This window comes from Tauraco erythrolophus, chromosome 11, assembly GCF_009769465.1.
Source record: "Tauraco erythrolophus isolate bTauEry1 chromosome 11, bTauEry1.pri, whole genome shotgun sequence".
Lineage (NCBI taxonomy): Eukaryota > Metazoa > Chordata > Aves > Musophagiformes > Musophagidae > Tauraco > Tauraco erythrolophus.
In genome coordinates, this window is record NC_141475.1 from 4126158 (window position 1) to 4147935 (window position 21778).

The 21778-nt window shown below is 45.5% G+C and overlaps 1 protein-coding gene across 4 annotated transcripts; it reads right to left on the bottom strand.

Moving 5' to 3' along the window:
• Window positions 1-137: 137 nt before the first annotated feature.
• SAP130 (Sin3A associated protein 130) lies at window positions 138-21032 on the bottom strand. 4 transcript variants are annotated; one of them, XM_086618057.1, is made up of 20 exons: window positions 20921-21032; window positions 19843-20078; window positions 19073-19231; window positions 17831-17942; window positions 16168-16292; window positions 15239-15363; window positions 13939-14089; window positions 13634-13724; window positions 13240-13344; window positions 12018-12159; window positions 11650-11771; window positions 8782-9084; window positions 7594-7768; window positions 6217-6321; window positions 5084-5445; window positions 3442-3690; window positions 3008-3133; window positions 1997-2100; window positions 1194-1307; window positions 138-973 (listed from the first exon to the last, which is right to left on the bottom strand). In XM_086618057.1, the coding sequence occupies exons 1-20, from the start codon at window positions 21030-21032 to the stop codon at window positions 815-817; spliced, it is 3177 nt and encodes a 1058-aa protein (XP_086474183.1). In that variant the 3' UTR covers window positions 138-814. The 4 variants fall into 4 exon arrangements, with proteins under 4 accessions (XP_086474183.1, XP_086474182.1, XP_086474185.1 ...); XM_086618056.1 differs by having other exon boundaries at window positions 7594-7771; XM_086618059.1 differs by lacking the exon at window positions 6217-6321.
• Between the last annotated feature and the right edge of the window lie 746 nt (window positions 21033-21778).

Genomic DNA, 21778 nt, shown 5'->3' on the forward strand with positions numbered 1-21778 from the left:
ACCAACTGCTCACATACAAAAACCTCCAAGTCCTTTATTAATGTTTTCAGGACGTATGTGGTACATAACAATTAACATTACACCAGCTACAGGAAGTCCTCTGTTGCAAGAGGTACTTCAAAACAAGTATCCCAGAGCACCAACAGACACACAAACACACAGACACTACAAAATCACTTTGAAATGACTTCCCTCCCACTTTTTTTTTTTTTTTTTTTTTTTTCCAACTTGACAGCTAGGACTTCTGAGCCATTGGAGATTCTTAATGTGGCAGATCTCCTAGTGCAGTGGCACTGGTTTAAAAAGGCTACTTCAGACACTGGAAGGTCAGAAGAACAAGAACTGAATGGGGTAACTGAAAGCGGTGTCATTTTCAATGCTTTGAAGCCCAGCTGTCTGGGTCCATACCTGTATGTCAGCTTCCTGGTGTCCCCTGCAGAACCTCCTGCGTGACAGGTGTGTACACACCTTCTGTACGTTTACCCCTAAGCTGCAGAACAGAAGGAGAGTGCTGTCCACCACACATTGCGTCACTAGTTCCAATGAGTAGGCACTGACACGTCAGGAGAGTTAAACAAATGGGGCTGAAAAGACTTTAATAAAAAGGGATGAGCCTGAGAGAAATCTTTGTTCATTATGACAGATCAGTGACAATCCCTTCAGGTCACCATGCTTCGCACGTCCATCTGTTGCCATCTGTTCCCTAAACTCATCCTTTTTATTCAGATGCTCTGCTTAAAAATAAACCCAAACTACAAAAAGGTTCGACTCCATTCTGTACACGTTCTTCATTTCCAGAGTCATTATTCTGGCTTTAGACCTTCTCCTTTCGCTTTAATTTGGATACTTTCTTGACAGTTCCATTCTTGTTTAGAAGCTTCAAGACACGATCCTTGTGATCCAAGACCTTTAGCATGGAGTCTCGAGCCTCATTGATTTGATCCATCACAAGTTTACACCTCTGCATATTCCCCTGAAATGAAACACTGTCGTCATTAAGAGCAGCCCGCCTGGTCTATGCAGCCACTGCACCTTTGCCTAATACCACTCGTGGGTGATGCCACTGGAAGCACAGGAAGTGGACCTATGAGGGGTTTTTTTTGAGCCAGCTTTAGCACTTACTAACTGCAGTAGGATATTTTGTAGTTACGGGTAAAGCAGCTCCGCTGGGTTGCGAGGCCACAGGAACCCACCTGTATCAGTTCGTTGATTCGATGCAGGTCGTCGTCGGTCGCTGCCTTTTTCTTGGGAATGAGTCCCTCCTGCAGGGCAGTCAGTCTCTCATACACGTCGTGCTCCAGGTTCGTCTACAAGACATGAGCACTTCATGAGAAGCTTCACCGCTAGGCCAGAGAACACTCGCCCACATTAAGAGAGCTACACAAAGAAAATGAAAATCTGTTCCCCTCTCAGCTGCTCATGTTAGTAATTCAGAAGATGGAGCCTCTGATGTAGAGTGTGGCACTATCACTCTTACTAACATCCTATTTACAGGATTGCTCCACTTCTGAACAAACATGGATCCTAACCAGAACTGTTTCCCCTATTTCTCACGATACTATTCCAGGAATGCAGAGGTTTTGGGGAGTTTGGTGCTAGAATGCAGAGCACCTACCTCACCCCCAACCTGAAACAGAAGCATCCAGGAATGTGGATCAGTGCTGCCTCCTCAGATCAGCCGCACCATCCCAAACAGACGCTTCTTCAGACCTGTGCATCAGCAGGAGGGAGTTGCCAATTTTGATCATCTGTACAAAATACATCAGCTCTTATGTCTGGATCAAAATCAACACTCTAAGTTTCCAAGCCACTTATGCCACATTCCTGAGAAAGGGGAAAGCACGTCCCACTCCCTTTGGGCACTAAACACCAGCTCCTCTATAGTATCCCAATGCCAGATGACCATGTACGAGTTTGTAAGAACATCCTCCTGTCTTACACAAGTCTGTGTTCCCCACCCCATGTCGTAGGGAGCTGACAAGCCCCGTTCACCTACCAGCTGTAGTAGCTGTGCCGCACAGAGATGGACCTTCCACCCTTGTGCACGACAGGATACACCCTTCTGATTGGCAATCTCCTGTAGCATAGCCTTCTTCTCTTCTGCCACCATGAAATACAAACACAGGTTATGCACATTTCAGGAGCTGGCCAGGCCTCTCTTCTCAAACGAAAACATTAACCCAACTCTGGCTCTCTATACATCTTAATAAATGAGAATGAGCAACGTTTTGATTCAGACAGGAACACAGCTACCCATCTGCCACATATCTGACCGCTGCTCTCACTTATTTACCTTTATTTCCAGAAGAATTATATGATGTTTCCCGCCCCCATTTAAAAAAGGTAGTGCTCAGCGTTTCAAACACCCTGCATGAAAAAGGGTCCACGCTTTACCACTGAAATACGTATGTACTCCCTCCTTGATGTATTTACGTAGTTGTGAAAACCCAGTCTGCTTTAAAATTTTAAGAGATTATCTAAAAAAAACCCAGTATCTGATTTCTATTTTTCTCATACTAGGAAAAAAAAAAAAAAAAATCTTTAAAAGCCCATTTGTGTTAGTTGACAAGACTAGTTACACTAAATCTAGAATCAGCAAGTTTCTTAAATCAGCAAGCTTGTTAGGTAGTAAAAACATCTGAAAACTGACCTGTAGCACATCACCACAGCGTGTCACTTCTCTAAGGATTACTATCACTGAATGTAAACACATTTCTCAATAACTACATGATTTTATCTTTTACAATATTACAGCTAACTCTGTGTAATGTCTTTCCCTTCTTTTCTTCTCTACCTTGAAAGTGGAAGAGATTTAGGCAACATCTAGCTGAGGAAAGTCATTAGCTCACTTGATGGACCCTTGTTTTCCAAATTACTATCAAAACCTTTACGTGGGATTGCTTATCAACACCAGGTGGCTAACTACTCCTAAGACACCCTTAACAGGTAGGCTGAAGTGGTTCATCCCAGATGAATTACACTGTCAAACTACAAGGAGCAGACTGACCTTTTACCCGGACATCGCTGTATCTCTGGAAGTGGTGGTAAGCAGCTTTCCAAGGATTGCGATAATGACGGAGCAATGTGATAGGTGGCCTTGGACGCACGGGGACGTATCTTACACCTTCTTCATCTAGAAAAGGATCCAGGGAGAACTATCATTAAGTAGGTGAGGCAGGAGATCAGCATGACACACAAACTCCAGCAGAAGATCAAGAAGCTGAGTAACCTCATTCAAAATGATGCTCTGTGTTGAAGAAGGCCATATTCCCTGAACATCACTATACAAAAAGTGCTGAGGAACAGCTACTTGGATTCTGTATTACTTAGGAAGTAATCACTTAGGAAGCAGGAGAATGACAGAGCACCTTCTCTGAGAAACAAAAGGAAGAGCAAATACAGACACTTAAATAGGAAAAAAGACATTAGAGATGCCATTACCTATATACTCCTTTGGAGGAGACTTGCGCTTCTCTGCCTTCACCAGCAAACTTTTGGCAGTGGATTTCTCGTCATCAGTGCTGTTCGTTTCCATCATGTCCCCTTCCTCTGTGGAGATGACATGCTGCTGTTTACGGGGTTTCTTCCTCGGGGAGGCACCGGGTGGCAAATCACTTGGAGGCATTGAAAGGTTGTTGGCCAGCAACGCCAAAGATGGAGACACAGTACTTGTAGTCAAAGGAGGAACTGCTGAGAGAAAGGAAAGAGGAAAAGAACCCAAACCATCAGTAGTGTAAAGGTAACACACTAGCATTGTCTGAACACTATCTCCAACAGCAGCTGCTGTTTCAGCGCACTGTGAGGAGCACGGACACCACTGTACATACACTTCAGCTCCCTGTGTGTAGAAGGCCAGATATCAAGCTAGCAACAATTGCTAGGACAAGCTTATGTCCTAAAATCTTTGCTGTCTCATATACAAGGGCATAAAGAGCAGAGACAATTGTCCCTCACTTACTTCATATTTGAAGCTTATGTTAGTTTAATGCTACAAAAAGGAATCCATGCTAACACCTGTCTTGTCTTACTGTAAAAAAGATATCTTTGTGTGTATGCCAGCATGGAGCACAGTCCCCTTCCTCTTGTAGGGCAAGTGGTGTCACATGCAATCAAACTGGGACTGCAGTACTCTCCTTGCAAGAGTCTACTTGTACTGCCATATCAGTAGGTTACTGCATCAATCAACACACCTCTGAAGGGGGGCAACAAAGCAGCAGGTAGCTTGAGGGAATACTCCATATTTGGAGGGGGAAAAAAATATTAAAAAAAACCCAACTGTGACTAACACTGCAGAAAAAATTTCTGAGATAGGATCTCTTGACAATTTGGCATACACTTAAGTGCCAGTAAGAGACAAAAAGAACCCTGAAGAGCTAAACGCTATCTGCCTGTGCTCCAGAGACATCTGTAGCAAGCAGGTTCTTCCATCACAGGACAATGTACAGCTTTAAGGAGAGTGATAAAACCAACGACTAAAACAGAACTCTGGTGCTCTCAAGTGTGGGACGCAGACATGTCATTTCGCCACTGTATAGTGCTTGACCTGAGATCCATAAGGATCTGACTTTTACTGATCATACCATCTGATAGCAACTACGGCCAAGCCAGATAAGGAAGGCAATATAATGAATATTTTAAAAAGTTCTAGGGAAAAATACCCATGACTCACAGGAGGGCCCTATGAAGTCCTACTTGGGTCACTAATGCTTCATGTACAAGAAAGGCCCTTGGACCTGAACAGCAGGATCTGTGAGAAAACTCAGGTTAACTGAACTGACGCATAATATATTGGTACCTGCTGCTGAGTGTGTGTGTTTTACGCAAGGAATTCACTCAGACTCTTTGGAGTTGGATCATTTGAACATGAACAAAGCAGTCCCAATAACAAGAGATTTCATGGGAGATTAAGGAGAAGGCAAAGAACTTTCTGAGTAACAAGGCATATGGGAATCCTTTGACTGGTGTTCTGAGCTACCATGAAAGAGATGCCATTTAATTTTCAGGATGGATGTGTTGAAATTCTCCCAACTCTTCCACTGTGTCAACAACAAAAGAAGCAACCTGATGATTAACAACCACCTACCAGATACTGGCCGCATTATGTCCATAGGCTCCACTTCCTCTTTGATTTTTATCTCCGGTACTGCAGGACCAAGCACTGCTGACAAGGCACCGCTCATGGTTGATGGAGGAGCGGGCGCTGCCACAATTGTTGTAGAAGTTGGTGGAGCCGCTGGGACAGCTCCTGGAATGGTGGACAGAGCTGCTGCAGGCTGCGAAGTGGGACTGGCTGCTGCGATGATCGTTGGAATGGCAGAGGGGGGCTGCTGGGAGGTAGGAGGGACCGCAATGGTGGGCTGCTCACCACCTTGATTAGACACTGCCTCCATAGACACAGTGACTGGAGTGGCCATGGACACATGAATTTCAGGTTTTGGCTTGGCACTGTTAACATAAAAAAAGCAAAACAAACTGAAGTTAACTGCGTCTCAGTCATGACCAACGTGAGTGGTCGTTAGCACAACATGAGTGAGCCAAGCTGGACTCAGACTATCCAGTTTTTCCTGCACCTGCACGTAACAGCTGGCTCAGTAACGTGTTTACCAACAGGAGAAGGTGTCATCTCAATTACATTTCCTCCTCCACTCCCTTCCTAACCCTTTCTATTTATTATTAATGCTGTTTTCTTCCACTCACTGTAACAAGCAAATCTCATGACTAATTCCAGGTAACTTCAAAATACTTGTAAAAGGAGCAGGACGGTTTCACACTGCAGACAAGAGGAACTTTCACCCAAAGCTGTACTGCTCCCCATGCTCTGTTTTGCAAGAGCTCCCACTGTGGCTAAGAGTTATAAAACAATAAATTGTACAGCCACTGAACTCAACTGAAGCAGGGTAGAAGCTCCATTTACCTTTCTTCAGCATTAATTTCCAAGTATTACAGAAAAAAAAAAAAAAAAAAAGAGGCCTATCCTTTACAACAGTTTTTTTGTCTGTTTCTAACGAAAGCTCATAACCACATCTTTTAAAAGGCTGCTGCCTCAGCTTCACAACAGCAGGACTAGTCAAGTCCGTTCAAAGTTGCCACACTGACAAATTCAAAAGAGATTAAGTTTCCCAAGAGAAAGGAAAACGCTCCAATAGCCAAAGAATACAAATCAAACAGATATAACGGAATGATTATGATGCAGTTGGTTGTTTCCTGAAGTCTCACCCAGCAGGCCTTGGTGATCCAGATGTGCTTCGCATAGTACTCTCGACGCGCGTGCTAGCTACTTCAGGTGGCTGAGGTGGAATTAAGCTTTTCCGGACTGCCAGCCTGTGAGAGACAGACAGATCTAAGATTCCCACCTCCCTGATGCAAAGACAAATACCGCTGGGAGCAAAGGAACCAACCCTCTCTTGCCCAAACCACGCCAGGAGTCACAGCCGTATCACTGCGCTCTGTCTTCAGTATAACTGATTCGCTTCAGAAAGAGTCTCACTTTACTTTTCAAATTAGACGTCATGTCTTGTTTTCTTTAAAGATAAAAGATTTGTTGCTCTGGCCTAGTCTCACCCCCATTTAGGGCTTCTCCAAAATTGCCAGCTTTCCTTTCATCCTGCCAGTCAGAGCATCTTACTGAGACTGCCGGGCTCCAACGGTGGACAAAGGGAGGTCCAGCCATGCCACTGTCCTTCGCCATTTCAAGACTGAGCAAATCATCTGGAACTAAACAGTGCTCAGACAGGCACCTGCCTCGTTTGGTTGGACTAGACTGTGTCAAAGCCTGACTCCAAGACCTCAAGCCCTGAATGTGGACGTTAGGCAGCGCAGGGCTCAACACTGCAAAGTATCTTAGAGATTATTCAGTCTCCTGTGAGTCAAACCGTTGTCCAAAATACTCAGCCTCTCAAATGGAAACATTCTTTAGTGATCTACCTCTGCTTCTTTAATTTCTGTTTCAGTTTTACAGGCTGCAGCTTCTCTGCCTTAAGAAAATAGCTTTCCACCCAAATAAAACAAGTATGCAATTTTAGTCTCATAGGACACATCAGTTCCAAACGTTTTCAGTTGTCTGTCAGGAGGAAACGCATGGTTAATTCTAAAGCTGTCTGTTGCATCTTTATTCAGGCATTTAAAATTAGACAGACAACATAAAATATTTTAAGAGTTTAAGTTATTCCCTCCCTTTTTCCTGATCAGATTTCCCAGCTGGGTACTAATCCTATCCTTTCTACTCATCCACATATTCTTCCAAGAAAAGCAGTGAAGACAAAGCACAGAATTCTAATTTTAGCAGATTATGAACTCTTTTGTTTTTATTGCACTAAACACGAGAGCCTCAAATCCGCTTTCCCTCAAATGGTCACTTTCAAGAGCTAGGAGACAAATTGTCCTTCTCCTCACTTTCTTACTGACAGTAAAAGAAAACTATCTCCTACCCCGGGGGAGGAAAAGAAGTGGATTTCACAGATCAGCAGGTTACTCACAACTACTGCTGACTGAAAAACGTGCTACAACTTTTCTCATCTCCACTGAAATGATTCAATTTAGCAGGGCTAGATTGCACAGAAGCACAATTCACACGTCATCTTCAATTCTACTCACCCATCTGTGGTTGGTTTCTTCCGGAGGATGCTTGGGCGCGGGGAAGAGCCCTGGGCTGGTGCGCTGGCACTGGCACTCTGGCTATGGGTTTGCACGACTGTAGTTGCTGCAGAAGCAGTGTTGAATGTGTTGCTAATAGGATTGGCTACAATGGTGGCTCCATCTGCCAAGACTACTGCTGGGAGGGATGGACATGGACACAGAAGAGAGAAGAACAGAGAGGAAAAAGCAGCAGTTACTTAAGGAAATTCAATGACAAAGCAGGTGTTTGCAGAGCACGTGCTGTCCATGCTCCCTTGACTCCCTCAATCTTTAACTGCAGTGCTTTCAGACTATTCTGTAAGCAACACCTTTGCCACAAGCAATCTGATCACTGAACCTTCTCCAGGAAAGATGGAAACTACCTCCTGCCTAACAACGGCTGCTAGGGAAATAATCTTTTCCAGAAGAAGTGGAAAGCGTAGAAATCGCTAGGGAGATCACCAACGCAACTAGGTTAACAGAATAACACTCCTGGTAGAGTCTGTGTGGCAATACGTGCCACTTGTAAGTCAGCACCAGGAGCTACGTTTGTATTCTGACCTTCTGCCAAAGCCTGTTTGGCCAACTAACGGATGCAGAGCATTTAGACAGACAGGAAGTCACCAGGCAGTATGTCTGCCAGCTCTGCAACAGCATGTTCTCTGGGTTGCCGTATCCCATTTCTTCAGTAAGTTGTTGGAGTTTCATCAGACCAATCATTTTTAATGAAAGATGGTTTCTATCACCGTCCGAGATCAAGTTACCAACTCCTGAAGGTACCTGGCCGTATTTTAATTGCTACTGTGATCTAGTGCATAGTCAGAAGAGTTTAGAGAACATAATTTACTTGTAAATAACTTTTCCCACAAGGCCTTACTCAAGACAACTGTTTAAGCTCGAGCACTACCAGCCTCTTCCACTGAAGTAACCTGTTCAAGGCTACCGGCAGTCCCACCCACTATGCTTAAAAACCCCCATAAATTAAGAAACAGGTAAAAAAATATTTGCTGGGAGAATATGTGTATGGATGTATTTAGCATCCACTACTAGACCACAGGCTACAATAAGATTATTAATCAAAGAAAAACCAAACAAGCCACATTTGTGGGACCGAAGTGCAGTTGCTCCAATCAGGTGCCAAGCAGGGACCTGGCAAGTTGCTCCTACCTGAGGTCTTGGTGTCGGCTGGTGGCTGCTGAGCGCTGATTGGTGCTGGCTGCAGCCCCTGCGTGCCCATGGGTGCCGCGGGGTGCAGTCCTTGCGTCCCAATGGGTGCAGGCTGGATGCCCTGGGCGCTGATGGGTGCCGGCTGGATGCCCTGGGCGCCGATGGGTGCCGGCTGGATGCCCTGGATGTGGCGGGCGTGGGACGCGTCCACAGTCATCAGCTGCATGGGGTTGAGGTGGACCGTGGAGGCCACTCCGACACCAGTCTGAGCCGTGATGGCCGAGTTGGGCGCCTGGGCTGAAACTGGGAGCAGCACACAGACGCCTGGTTATGCCTACCCAGTGGTCGCCTCGGTTCCCCCTAGCACCTCTCGCTCCAATGTTTACTTTTAAAGACTATTTTCCTTTGAAAAATTAGTTTGCCAGCCTGGTTGGAGCAGTAGGAAATTTGAGAGTGGAGAGGCCAGATTGTCTGCCAGAAGAATGAAACACTACTGTTTACTTCCATTCCATTTTCTATTTCAAATTGCAACAAGAGAGAAAAGTTCAAGTTTAACCTTACTTCTAAAGTTAGACTCAAATTACATTTCTGTACCCAGCTTCCAGTCTTAGACATCTGTGCACTATTTTTGCTCACTATCTTATTTCACAAAGCCTTTAAGGACCAACACTTGGCATTTTCCCTGCTCAAAGAAAAAAAATACAATCAGAAGCCTAAGCCATCTCTTTTCAAAAGATAGTCTTTCCACAGAGCTTATCATTACATCAATGAAAAAACCTCCAAACCTTTGACTACACACAAGCAAGCAGAGACTCAAGCGTAAGTACCTTAAAGCAGGGCTTATTTCCTTATCCCCTTTCCCCAGCCACACAGTCATAAAAAAAAATTTCCTTAGTGCAAGTGGACAAACTGTTCTGAAGTCCAGTACAATCTTATCGGACTCAGAACAGGGCTTGCAATTATAGGCTGGATCCCACAGCTAAAAGGAACACAAAATCTTTTTGTGGCAGAGCAATGTTCCCAATGAAGCACCTATTCTAAGAAGTTTAATTCATTTATTTGAATTTACAGCTCTAAGCAACTACGATTCCGTCTTTCCAGAGTGTATAAATGAATTACGCTTCCCCCAGGCAGCATTTGGCAATGTTGTTAGACTACCTGCAGTTCCTGGATCCCCAGATTTCCAGTCTTTACAGAACAGTACCACGATTTCTGCAGCCATACACAGAATGCAAGCGTGAACTTGCCAACAATGGACTTGCTTGCTAACAATGGAGAGCCCTCTCATCGCAGAACAAGCTGGTTTTGCCATTGTCACAGGATTTCGATCAAGTTCTTGTGCTGACAAGACACTCTAAAAACAGCTGTCAAAAACCTGAAATCTAGCAGCAGGTCCTCAAAAATGGCTTCTGTATAAAGTATGGCACATAGGTTCTCTTAGCGGAGCACCTTATGCAGAATACTCTTGTTGCACAACTTCCTACCCAACAAAATCCTTTTGGGAGACTATATAAACAGAACCAGCATTTGGAAAGCTAAAGCTAGCATTCTTCCTCAAAACTCCGTATTAATGCTCCTTATATGTTTAAAAGTCTCCTCTGCACTTTCATCTAAGCCCTCAACTGGCTGTGCTCAGCACAGGTGCACGTCCCTCCTGACACCTGGAATCCTCTACTTTGAGTTGTCACCAGTCACTACCATAATTAGTACCTTCAATCGATGCTTCAAATCAATTTAACAAACAAAATGTCTCTGTCAATGAGCTCCTGCTGAAGAATCTACATCTGCTTTTTTAAAAATTAGCATTAGCCTACCATCACCCCAATACGCTACCGAAACTGAAATTCCCAAAGGTCTGCCACTGTTCTATCGGAGGCTGTGTAACTGCTCCTCGGCCACAGCTGCCAACACCAAGTACCACCCCTCACCTGTACATTCTCCTTTAAAACCTTCAGCCAAAGCACAGGTTTGGGAGTTCTGTGAGCCCTGAAGCCCACCTCAAATCCTGACATGACTTACAGTCAGGACTTGCAAATTTTCACCGGAATTTCAACGACAGAAAGAACAGACCCCAGTAACTCATCAATCCCCTGTGTTATTTTCCCATTCAGCAAATGGGCTTGGCCACCTCCAAGTCCTTCCAAATTCCCTCTACACTTACTCAAGGGTAACATGCTGCCAGCAGACACAGATGTTCCACAAAAATCCAAATTCCTAGTGTTTGGGCTGTGCAGATTGCCACGTTATAGTGAACAGTCCTAAATCTCTCAGTAAGGTAAAAATGCTCCAAATTTTGTCACAGAAAATGACATGTTTTTGGGGTGACTACATGGGCTCACATGACACATCATTTTTTCACTTCTGTAAGTTATTGCAACAGTTCAAACATGTTAATTGCCCATTTTTTATAAAAGAACACTAACACAAAAGCCTGCAATGCAGCTTAGTTTTTTCCATTTTTGGTTCAGGTTTCTCTCCCAGACCATACGCTCACATGACAAGAGATTAAAATGGGCTTGTCAGAACACCAGGGAATGAAGATGAATCAAAGAGCTGGTTTGGTTTGGAGGAGTTGAACTGTTTTGATTTGCAGAATCAAAAGCTTTTACTTACAGAGATGCAAACCCTTGGATATCAAACGCGAAACTCCTGAGAAAGCTGTTTTTAGCTGTGTTTAGTACCTCTGAGGTAGTTCAGTATCCCTTGCCCACAAGTCTTCCCCTCGGTCAGTAAGTTGTCAAAGACTTTTTGTGACAAATTGTCAGAAGCAAGTATAAAAGCCTCTTTCTTCTCCCTCCGCTAAAGCTTATGCACAAGCTAACCACTGAACGCAGCAACACGGTCGGCTGCTCCGAAGCTGTGTCTTACCTGGATACTGGCGAATGGTGGACACTGAGCTGGTGATGGGGGTGTAGGTGTGCGCAGTCAAAGGATAAGCAGAGGGCGGGTACGTTGGTAAGAAATACTGGAACTGGACAGGCACCGACTGCCTACAGGCATCAAAGACAGCAAGTATTACACACACCATTTGAACAGTTCGTCTGCAACCCCTGCCTTCGGGGCACTCCCCGGGTTTGTAATCTCAGCTGGCATAAACTATCAACTATCATGTTTAATTCAAACCCCATCCCTATTTTTTAAAAATCATATTATTTCCAGCGTATCAGAACCTAGAAAAGCAGCAAGGCACTCAAAACTTACACACACTGTCATTAATAGAGCTGTTATTCACCCACCGGTTGTCATTCCTGGTTTCCATTGCCACTGGGTTTGGAGACGCCCGGTGGCTAGAGAGGGGTATGAGATTACTCCTCTCTGCTGTGTAATCAGACTGGATCCGGGGAGAAGTATGTGTGATTTGCTGAGGAACCACTTTAGCTGCATAAAGACAAACACATAATCAGTTAACAGTCAAAGGAAAAGTTGGTAGACACTGCAAAGGCAACATTAATTCTCCTGGCAAAAACCCCACTACTACTCTCTCCCCTCCAAACAAAAAGAACATCCCACCCCCAGGTGATTTCCTATCCACAGTGATGACAGGTTTCCTCAATAGGAAGAAAGAACAAAGCAAATAAAGCATTTTTCATCAATTTGTACCAGAATAGAAGTACCTTATAAATGCACACATAAATTACACTTGCTAACAGATTAAGTTAATCCAGTTCTCAAATGAAGTTACGTATTTTTTTCCTTAGGATCAGCCCAATCTTTTCTGCTGTCAAGAACTTATTGATCCAAGTTTTCAAAGCAGAACTGGACAGAGACCAAGGGAAATCAGATGAAAGCAGAGAAGTATACATAGGCAGAGGCCAAGTAAAGAAACAAAACACCTACAAAAACTCTACAGGAAACACTGATGTACAGAGATGTAACTTCACTCCTTGGAAATTTACAGCAGGGAAAGACATTAGAAGATTTCCAAAGAACAAGAAGGAGGTCAGCAGGAAAACAGAGATGAACAAAAGGAAACTTATGAAGTTCTGTTGGAAACATCTCAGGCAGATGCCATATCAAGGCAAATAAGTTTCTCACCTTCAGACCTTAGTATTATACCTCCAAATGAACACACTAACCAAACTTGACTGGGCTACACCTAACGCCTCAGGAAGCACAAGAAGGAACTTGCAAAATCAACTACGAAAGCCATATTCTATCACCAAGCAGTTAGAACTTCTGCTATACACAATGCAGGTTCTGAAATGTCAAAAAGCCCAAGTTGACTAAAAATTCAACTGAGTAAGTTAATAAGCCGTTTTATTACTTACTCCTCCTAGAGCATCTAATTCTTCTCAGTATTAAAAAAAGTTCTGCCACAGCAGACCTGTCAAATGGTTTCTCCCAGCTTGAGCTGATTTTCTTCCCCTCCTTAATTTGCTAACATGCACAAACACTGCCAGTGTAAACAGAAAACTGAGGCATCAGTTACACACTCCTCTTAAAACTGAAATCACTCACCAACTGGGATGTTTGAGGTCGTGACAGCTGTAGCATGCGAAGAATGGGAGGGCATTGTCATGGTGACAATGGTGCTTGTAGGCGCTTGGGTGTGAGACACAGAACCTAAAGAAAAAGAAAAAAAAACATACAAGATATTTCTACAGAGCTCTATCACACCACTATATCCATATCCAAATAAAAAGGGCAAAAACCCCAACCCAGACAATCTCCCTGAAGAACCCAGCAATTTCTCTCCTGAAGACTGCTCATGCACTTCCAAATGCAGTCTTTACCATAAACTCAGAATTCCTCAGAAGTAATCAGATTCCACCTTCAAGGAGGAAAAACAACAAAAAGCAACAACAAAAACCACAGCCCCAAACTCTCCCACAACAGCATTATGAATACTCACCAGCTGTGGTTGCTGAAGCAATGGTATTTGTTGCCAAAATAGGTGCCACTGTTGCTGCTGCCACTGGAGTACCAGTACTGAAAATGGTTTTCTATGAAAAGAAAAGAAAAGCTTCAAGCTAAAAGACCAATACATTTAAAATACGTACTTAGTATGCAATCGCGTTGCATTGACCTAAAAGAACATGAATTTCTAACCTAATACTAACTCTTCCCGAATTTAATCCTACCCCTCAAGATACAAACAAAAAGAGACATCTAGAAGAAGCAAGGGTGTTTTTTTTTTTTCCCCTTCTTGCAGTTTACCTGAGCCATGGTATGGAGCTGTGGCTTCTGTGTCCCTATAGCTGGGTGAGACGGCAGTGTAATCCGAGTAGCTGTATCCCTCGGCTGTGCGGGCCGCTGAATACTAATAGCTGCAGAAGGCGGGTGCTGCTGGATAGACAGGGTGGGTCGACTGGAGAGAAAGAAAAATAATCATGGAGATAACCATGTGGGTACCCAATATGAAAGATAAAATGCAGGGACACACATCAGGCCTTGGTCTCCTCCTTTATGACAGCAGCACTGCTATCAAGTACCTGGGAAAGCAGCGCCAGAAATTTGAACTACACTGTTTTGTCCTCATCTGCTCTGTGTACCCAAGTGGGGGGTGGGCTGCTTCTGCTTGTTTTGGCTGGGATACTTCACAGTAGCTGGTATGGGGCCACATTTTGGATTTGTGCTGAAAACAGCGTTGATAACACAGGGATGTTTTTGTTGCTGCCAAGCAGTGCTTACGCAGGGTCACGGCCTCTTCTGCTTCTCACACCACCCCACCAGCGAGCAGGCTGGGGGTGCACAAAAAGTTAGGAGGGGAAACAGCTGGGACAGCTGATCTCAACAGTCCAAAGCGATATTCCATATCATAAGATGTCATGCTTAGCATATAAAGCTGGGGGAAGAAGGAGGAAGGGGGGGGACACTCGGAGTGATGGTGTTTGTCTTCCCAAGTAACTGCTACGTGTGATGGAACTGCCTTCCTGGAGAAGGCTGAACATGTGTCTGCTGGTGGGAAGTAGTGAATGAATTCCTTGTTTTACTCTACCTACTAAACTGTCTTTATCTCAATCCATGAGTTTTCTCACTTTTATGCTTCTGGCTCTCTCTCCTATTCCACCAGGGGGGAGCGAGCAAGCAGTTGTGTGGTGCTTAGTTACTGGCTGGGGTTAAACTATGACACTTATCAAAAACTCCTCTCAGTTCTAAAAGAAACTTTCTGTCAGGGATTCTTTTCAACATTCACGTGTCGTTTTTCACTGTGTCTTCGTAAACCAAGACCGGACAAATTAGCCACAAGTTCCTGCAACAGAAACTCTGCTTTCCAGGACGCGGGACTTCAAAACTGATATTCATTAAGGTCCTTCCTTCTCAGAACACAGAGCAACAGTTCACGTTTATAGTAATTTCTATTCACAGAACTGAAAGCCTTTGCACTGCGCAAACATTACCATTTTTGTATCGTATCATCCCACATCTAGAGAATGCTCAGCTCTGGATGATTAACACGTGTTTCCCCTTCCTGCAGCCTCTGTAAAGTCAGAGCACTGTAGATTTCAAACTTTACCTGAGGGTTGACTCCGTAGCATGTGTTGCTGTTGTAGTTATAACAGGCGACTGCGCTCTTGTGGCCGAGACAGTTGCCACCACAGCAGGAGGAATAGTGCTCGAAGTTGTCACAGGAGGACGAGACTATAAAAACAAGTCAGAAAGAGACACATTCAGAAAAGAAATTCTGCTGTTCAGTGAATAACTAGGAATTACTTGGTTAAAACTGGTTTTCCTACATCTTAGTGATAAGTTTTGGGGTTCTAAGATATTTCCAGTCCTTCTGAGTTGATCCGCAATCTCCTAAGCAGATCTCTCCTGCTTTTGAAAGCGTGTAAGTCATGGAAATTGGTAACCAAGAAAGTTAACAAGACTGGATCTCTTGAAGGTCGTTAGGGAAAAAAAATAAAGGTCAGTTCCCTTCAAACTGAAGGCATTCTGAACCAAGTATATATAGGAAGTCAAAGGTGATTACATTGGGATCGAACTGAAAGGAAGTAGAGATGTTTAACCCCTTATGCTAACACTGAACACTGGTACTAGCAAAGAGGGATAACATCTACAGTCTTTTTATACGTGTGTATAAGCTGAGATATACAGAAGTACATTAAAATGAAGTTTTAGTTCTACGTCAATACATATATTTAGGAATAAATCAACACAAGCACACCACACCAGACTTTAAAACTTGAGCATATCTGAACTAAATCCTCTTCCCAATTTCTAAGCACTTTGGAGACAGTTAAAATGCCAGTTTCTGGCACCAAGAAAATAAAACCACAGGACCAATGCAACTATTTCACTACTTGCTATTAGAAACTGGCACCCGAGAAACAGAACTGGAAGAGTTCTGGACAGTCGCCTCAGCCCAGAGAATACGGAGTAGGTGCCAGGAAGGATTTGGAGCCGGTGGTCAGCCTTCTGCCGAGCTGCCTGGCTGCTACCTGCCTGGATTGGCTGATGAATGATGTGCTGAACTGCTGGCTGAGCTGTAGCTGCGTTTGGCAACTGCGAAGCTGGTCTCAGGACTGTAGTCACTTTAGAGCTGGACATCACCGCAGCGGCTGCTGCACCTGGGGAACAAACCAAGCGTGTTACAGCACCGCGCGCCCAAACGGCCCCATTACGGTCGCAGAGACAGACTCACGGTGGCTGGTTTGTGTTTCGGTCTGAACGGATTGCACACGCATGTCAGTTCAAGTGGCACTGGTTTAGAGTAAGGTTTGCAACAAATATACCTAATGTTCACAGAAGAATAGCAGATACTATTTGAAATGAATTGGCTTTATTGACACTTCTCATTCCCCTTTAGCAACCTTATATTGCAAATCCAATCTTTTTCCATTCCAAGCTATGGAAGTCAGTAGATATAATTCAGTTTGGTTACTGGGCTAATGTGTAAACAAATCATCCAATACCAACAATAATCTCCCTGCACCTGATGAAGTTTTAAAGAAAAAAAAAAAATACATGTGCAATAGAAGAAAAACAAAACAAAAAAATCCCAACCAACTTTAAAAGCTACAACAGCACAGGACTTTGGTTCATTTGTCTACTGTTGGCTGTGTCCTGATCAAAAGAAATTGCTGTCAAAGGCAAATAGCCTTGAAATCATTTGATGGACTAGACTGCATAGCTTCTGTAGATGTCCCTAACTGAAGTTAAAATTATCACTTCGAAAGGTAATATTCAAGCTGAGAGAATGAAAGCAGGAAAGAAAAAAAAAACAACAAAACACGCATTAAATGACAACACAAAGTTTGTGGCAGCTGTCCCACAAGAATCAAGCGAACAAACTACATTTTACTTCGGCTACAAATAAAGCTGCACAGTTCGTCCATCTACTCTAGTAAAAGATGATTAGGTCTTTGTTCATGTCAATTTATTTTTCTTGACTGACCAAATAACATCAAATATGGAAAGAAATAAAAATATAAATGGTACTTTGAATTCAGATCAGTTTAAAGTTGAACTGGAAACCCAACCCATAAGCTTTTTGAAAGTAAAACTGCAGTCAAAAAATCAAACAGATTGTATTAAGCACAGGGCTTCTTTGAAGGGGCTGATCTCCTGTTTTGTAAGTCGTAGCAACCAAAATCCTGGGAGACAAGAGCCTGTAGTTAGCACCAGCGTTTAACTCAAAAGGCGAATGCAAATACACACAATACCATATGTTATCAGGCACAAAAATGCACGAGTGGTCCTGTGACGGGGGGTACAAGAATATGCTTCACAACTGCTCAGGTGCCACTGTCACAGGCCAGCGATGCTTTTGCTACCAAGAACATACATGACATTTTGTAGGATAGGTCAGTCTATACCAGAGTATATTTCTTCTTAAAATTGTTCGCTGTTTTAACAGCACAGAACTAGAATGACAGACATGCTGGTATCGGCCAGTGTTTTAAACACTGTCACACAGACCTGCCCTAAATGGCTGAAGGCAAGATAATGCTTGAAAGGGCAGCAGTCACCTATTTACACTAGCATTTTTAACAGCTGAAGCATTAGCTGTGTTAGCAGTAAGGAGAATTTTTAGAGGTGAAGGCTGGATGCCCTTCCCCTGAGAGGCTGTGAACAGAAGGCAGGGATAGCACAGCTAGATCTTTACCTCGGGGCAGGTGAGAAGCTCCAATATGTAGCGGAGGCCCAGGAGCACTACTTCTGATGATAGACATCTGCACATTGGTGGCCATGATATGATGCAAGTTACTAGGATGCCCCTGCAGAGTTAAAGAAATAACAAAACCCAAAATAAACTGTCAGCTGCATTGACAAGAATTAATGGCCACAATAACAGTATTACCATATGCAAGTCCCACAGACAGAAAAGAAATTCTGTAGAAATACTTGGTGAGCAAAGGTTGCCTACATTACAAGTTGAATGAAGAAAGAGGCAGGTGCTTCTACAGGACAAAGCTACAGAGCCTGCTGACAGTGTGAGTGCAAAATTTAAACATTTATCTGTTTCACAAATCTATTTTTCTGGTTGGCATGTGGATGACAGCCCACCAGCAGTCACCCACATACCAACCAAAGAGATGGCCCTTCTAAGGCATAGATGGATACCATCTGCCCAGTAAAGTCAAGAGAATCGTGGAAACCCGGCAAATGCCATAAAAAAGGAATTCTATTTTCTGATAATGTTGGACATTCCAAGGATATTCATGAAGATAAAAATCCACTGAAACTGCTGCACATCCTTAGCCAGCCTAACTCAAATCTACCTAAAGGCACTTTGCATCAAAACCCTGAGACTTCAGAGGTTTAGTGATGAGTGTCCTGGCAAACTAGTCCTAAATCACAAGGAGTGGCTCTGCAGTCAAAGTTAAACGGGAAAAAAAAAAAAAAAAAAAAAAAAATCATTCTAAAGTGTTATCTCTACACCCACCTACCCTCAAATTTTGTCACTAGTTGTTTAACAAGAATACACTGCAAAACCAGTAACTGTTCACCATTTTTTTCTGATCTGCTCTGAGAAGAACTAAACAACACTGCAGTGATGAATCCCAGCAGTTTGTCCGTGCTAGAAATTCTCCAAGTGATACTGAAACAGCAGGAGCTTTTAAGGAAAGACTGAATTGCACAGCAGCTTTTGGATATGGCTCTGCTATCACCGCCTCACTGTGCTACATCAGTCGGATGATCACAACAAATCAGTAGCTTTCTGAAGAGCTAATGATAAGTGAGACTGAGATTTAATGCTCCAAGCAGAACCGATCCAAAAAGCAGTGCTCACTGAACAGGGAAGCCTGCTCTCTCTATATTGCCTCCTGCTGCAAGAGCCCACCCCAGTTTAGTATTGATCTGACCATGCGGTGAGCTGGAATATGAAAAAAAAACCAAAACAGACCTGTTGCCCACTGATTGTTGCCACAGGAATCGTCGGAGCCTGTGGTATGTTGCTTTCCATGGTCACAGTAACTTGCCCAGGAACCTTTGTGGGAGCTGAGAGAGTAGAGGGTGGAGCAGGAGCAATGGGCCGGCTGGGCATGGTGGGCTTCAAGGGAGGCTACAAGAAATACAAAGACAGAAATGTTCACAACTCCAAAGGACAGCTCAGCATTGAAGCAGAACTCATTTTTGGGGGTCAAAGCCTGCAGAAAAAGTCAGCTTTCCGCAAGTATGTTAAGTACAGTTAAGTATTTGGAGAGGAAGGATATTGGTCATTTAGAGCTATTCCATTTTCATTTGGGACACAGAAAGGGCATCTTATGGACTGGAAACATGCAGCTTCTAACATCCAGCATGAATCACAAGTGGAATCTGACAGGGCTATGGTATTCCCCTACAGAGACAGCGTGTTACCAGTTAATTTGATATTCTCATCCACTCCTGAGGAGAAAGGCAAGATTTCAGAAACTGATTGAAATCACTCTTTAGAGATAAACGATAAGCACCTTTCTCAAAAACAATGCTGTGATACTGTGGAGTCCTTAGTGTATCATAAAGGACAGCTAAACCCACGAGGAAGCAGGCAGTCAGTAGAAGCACACAAGGAAAGCTTAAGAAACTTTAGAAAAAACAGGGAAGTTTTTGGTGTAATTTATTTCTGCTCAACGCTCTAACTTGTAACATAGATTGTATTTTTGCCCCCCTCTAACTTGTGAACCTCCTCGTTACCTTCATAAGTCCATCTGAAAAGGAAAGTGGGACAGCTGGAGTCAAATGTGCTGGTGGTGCTGTCACTGTCACTGGGGCACCAGACTGGACAGGGTGGTGCTGCGTCAACATCTGGACCTGTGGATATGGCCGAACCACCACTGGTTCCTGCTTTTCTTCTCGAGGTTGTACAGAGCTGCCAGGGCCAATGTGTTCTCTAGGAGCAACTTCTGAGTCGCGACTAGATTCATCACTCGCTAGCAAAAAAAAGAAAAAAGGTAAAAAGGTTAACAGGTTCACACTGGTCACTCACCAGGTCAGAGATGTGTTGTCAGAAACAATCTAAATAAAAGAATTTCAGCCTTACAATTAGACATACTCCCATGATGAAAACCCTAGGAACTCTGGCACTGCTTCTACCAGTTCCCCCCAGAACTGATATAGGCCTTGCAATGCTGGGCAACCCGGGGTCATCTCTGAGAAGTCCATCCAAGCACCTTCTTTGAACAAAGATTACCTAATTTGTCTTTCAAGTGAAAAATACATAATTATCTAATAACTACCATAAAGTCCCATGTCAAACAGGTGGCATTAAAAAGTTCACATTTAATGCATTATGTATCTGAATATCAATCTGGAAACCACACATAAATGGCCTTGAAAATGAAGCCCACCGCCAGTCACCTCTGGCGGCCTGCTGAAATCCTGCAGTCTCGGCAAGGGACACGCCGGGTGGAATCAGGGCTCCCGCCCCGTTTTCAACTACACTAAACGTTCCCGTACTCACTGAAAACCCGCAGGAGACGGGCTGAGGGGCGCGGGCTGCCGCGCAAACACGCCGAACAGCAGGGGAGCAACGCTGCCCTGGCGTCGCTGCTGAGAGCCAGCAACTAAACGGATCCTCGCGTTGCTCTTCCCGTGTGTCCCGCTCCTCCCTCCCAGAGCCCGGTGCGAGCCCGTCCCCACGCACCGGGGAAGCCGGGGGGGGCGGGGCCGGCGCGGGGCGAGGACGGGGGGGTCACTCCCTGCCCCCGGAGCCGGCAGCTGCCCGCGGCAGGCGGCGGAGGGCGCGTCCCCCGCGGGCCCGGACCCCGCTTACCTGTGGCGGCGGGGGCGATGAGCCCGGCGGAGCCGCTGGTGGGGATGGGCGGCGGCGCTGGTCCCAGGGCGGCGGGCGGCGCGCCCGAGCGGGGGAACTGCTGCGAGCTCATGTCCGCCTGCGGGCAGCACCGACCGTTACGTTACGTCACGTCACGTCACACTACCGGCGACACCCCCCGCACACCCCCTCACGGGGGGCAACGACTCCGCCGGCAGGCCCCGCCCCCCGCTCGCGCCCCGCTCATTGGGCGCGGCGCTAGCGGCCACTGCCGACCCCGCGCCAATGCGGCGCGCTCTCCCCACACCAGCCAATCCGGCGCAGGCGTCCCCAGCCAGTGAGGAGCGGCCGTACCACCGACCTCACACGGCCGCGAGCCAATGGCGCGGAGGACGGCGCTGGCCAAGGAGGGCCGGCCGGGCCGCCCGCTCCGCCCCGCCCCGCCGTGCCGCCGTGAGGGGCCGCAGGGCCCGGATGTTCCCGGGAGCGCGGCGGCGCCCCGCACCGCCCCGAGCGTGTCCTGCGGCACCCGGCACTGCCCCGCCCTCCCCGGCCTGGCCCTGCTCTCCGCTGTCCCGCCCCCGTCCCTTCCCGCCCTCCCGCCCCGGTCCCGCCGCCGCGCAGGGCCCCGCCCCTCTGCTCTCCTCTGCTCTCCTCTGCTCGCCGCCGCCTCAGCCGCTCGCCCCGCACCGCAGCGCTGCTGCCGGGCGCGGGTTCCGCCCGCCGCCGCCGCACACTGAAGCGGCGGCTGCCACCGCATCCCGCCCGCAGCCCTTCCCCGGAGCCGCCCTCGGCCCCAGTCGCCGGAACGAGGCGGAACCGGTCGCGCTGCCCGCGGCGCTACCTGTGCCCGGAGCG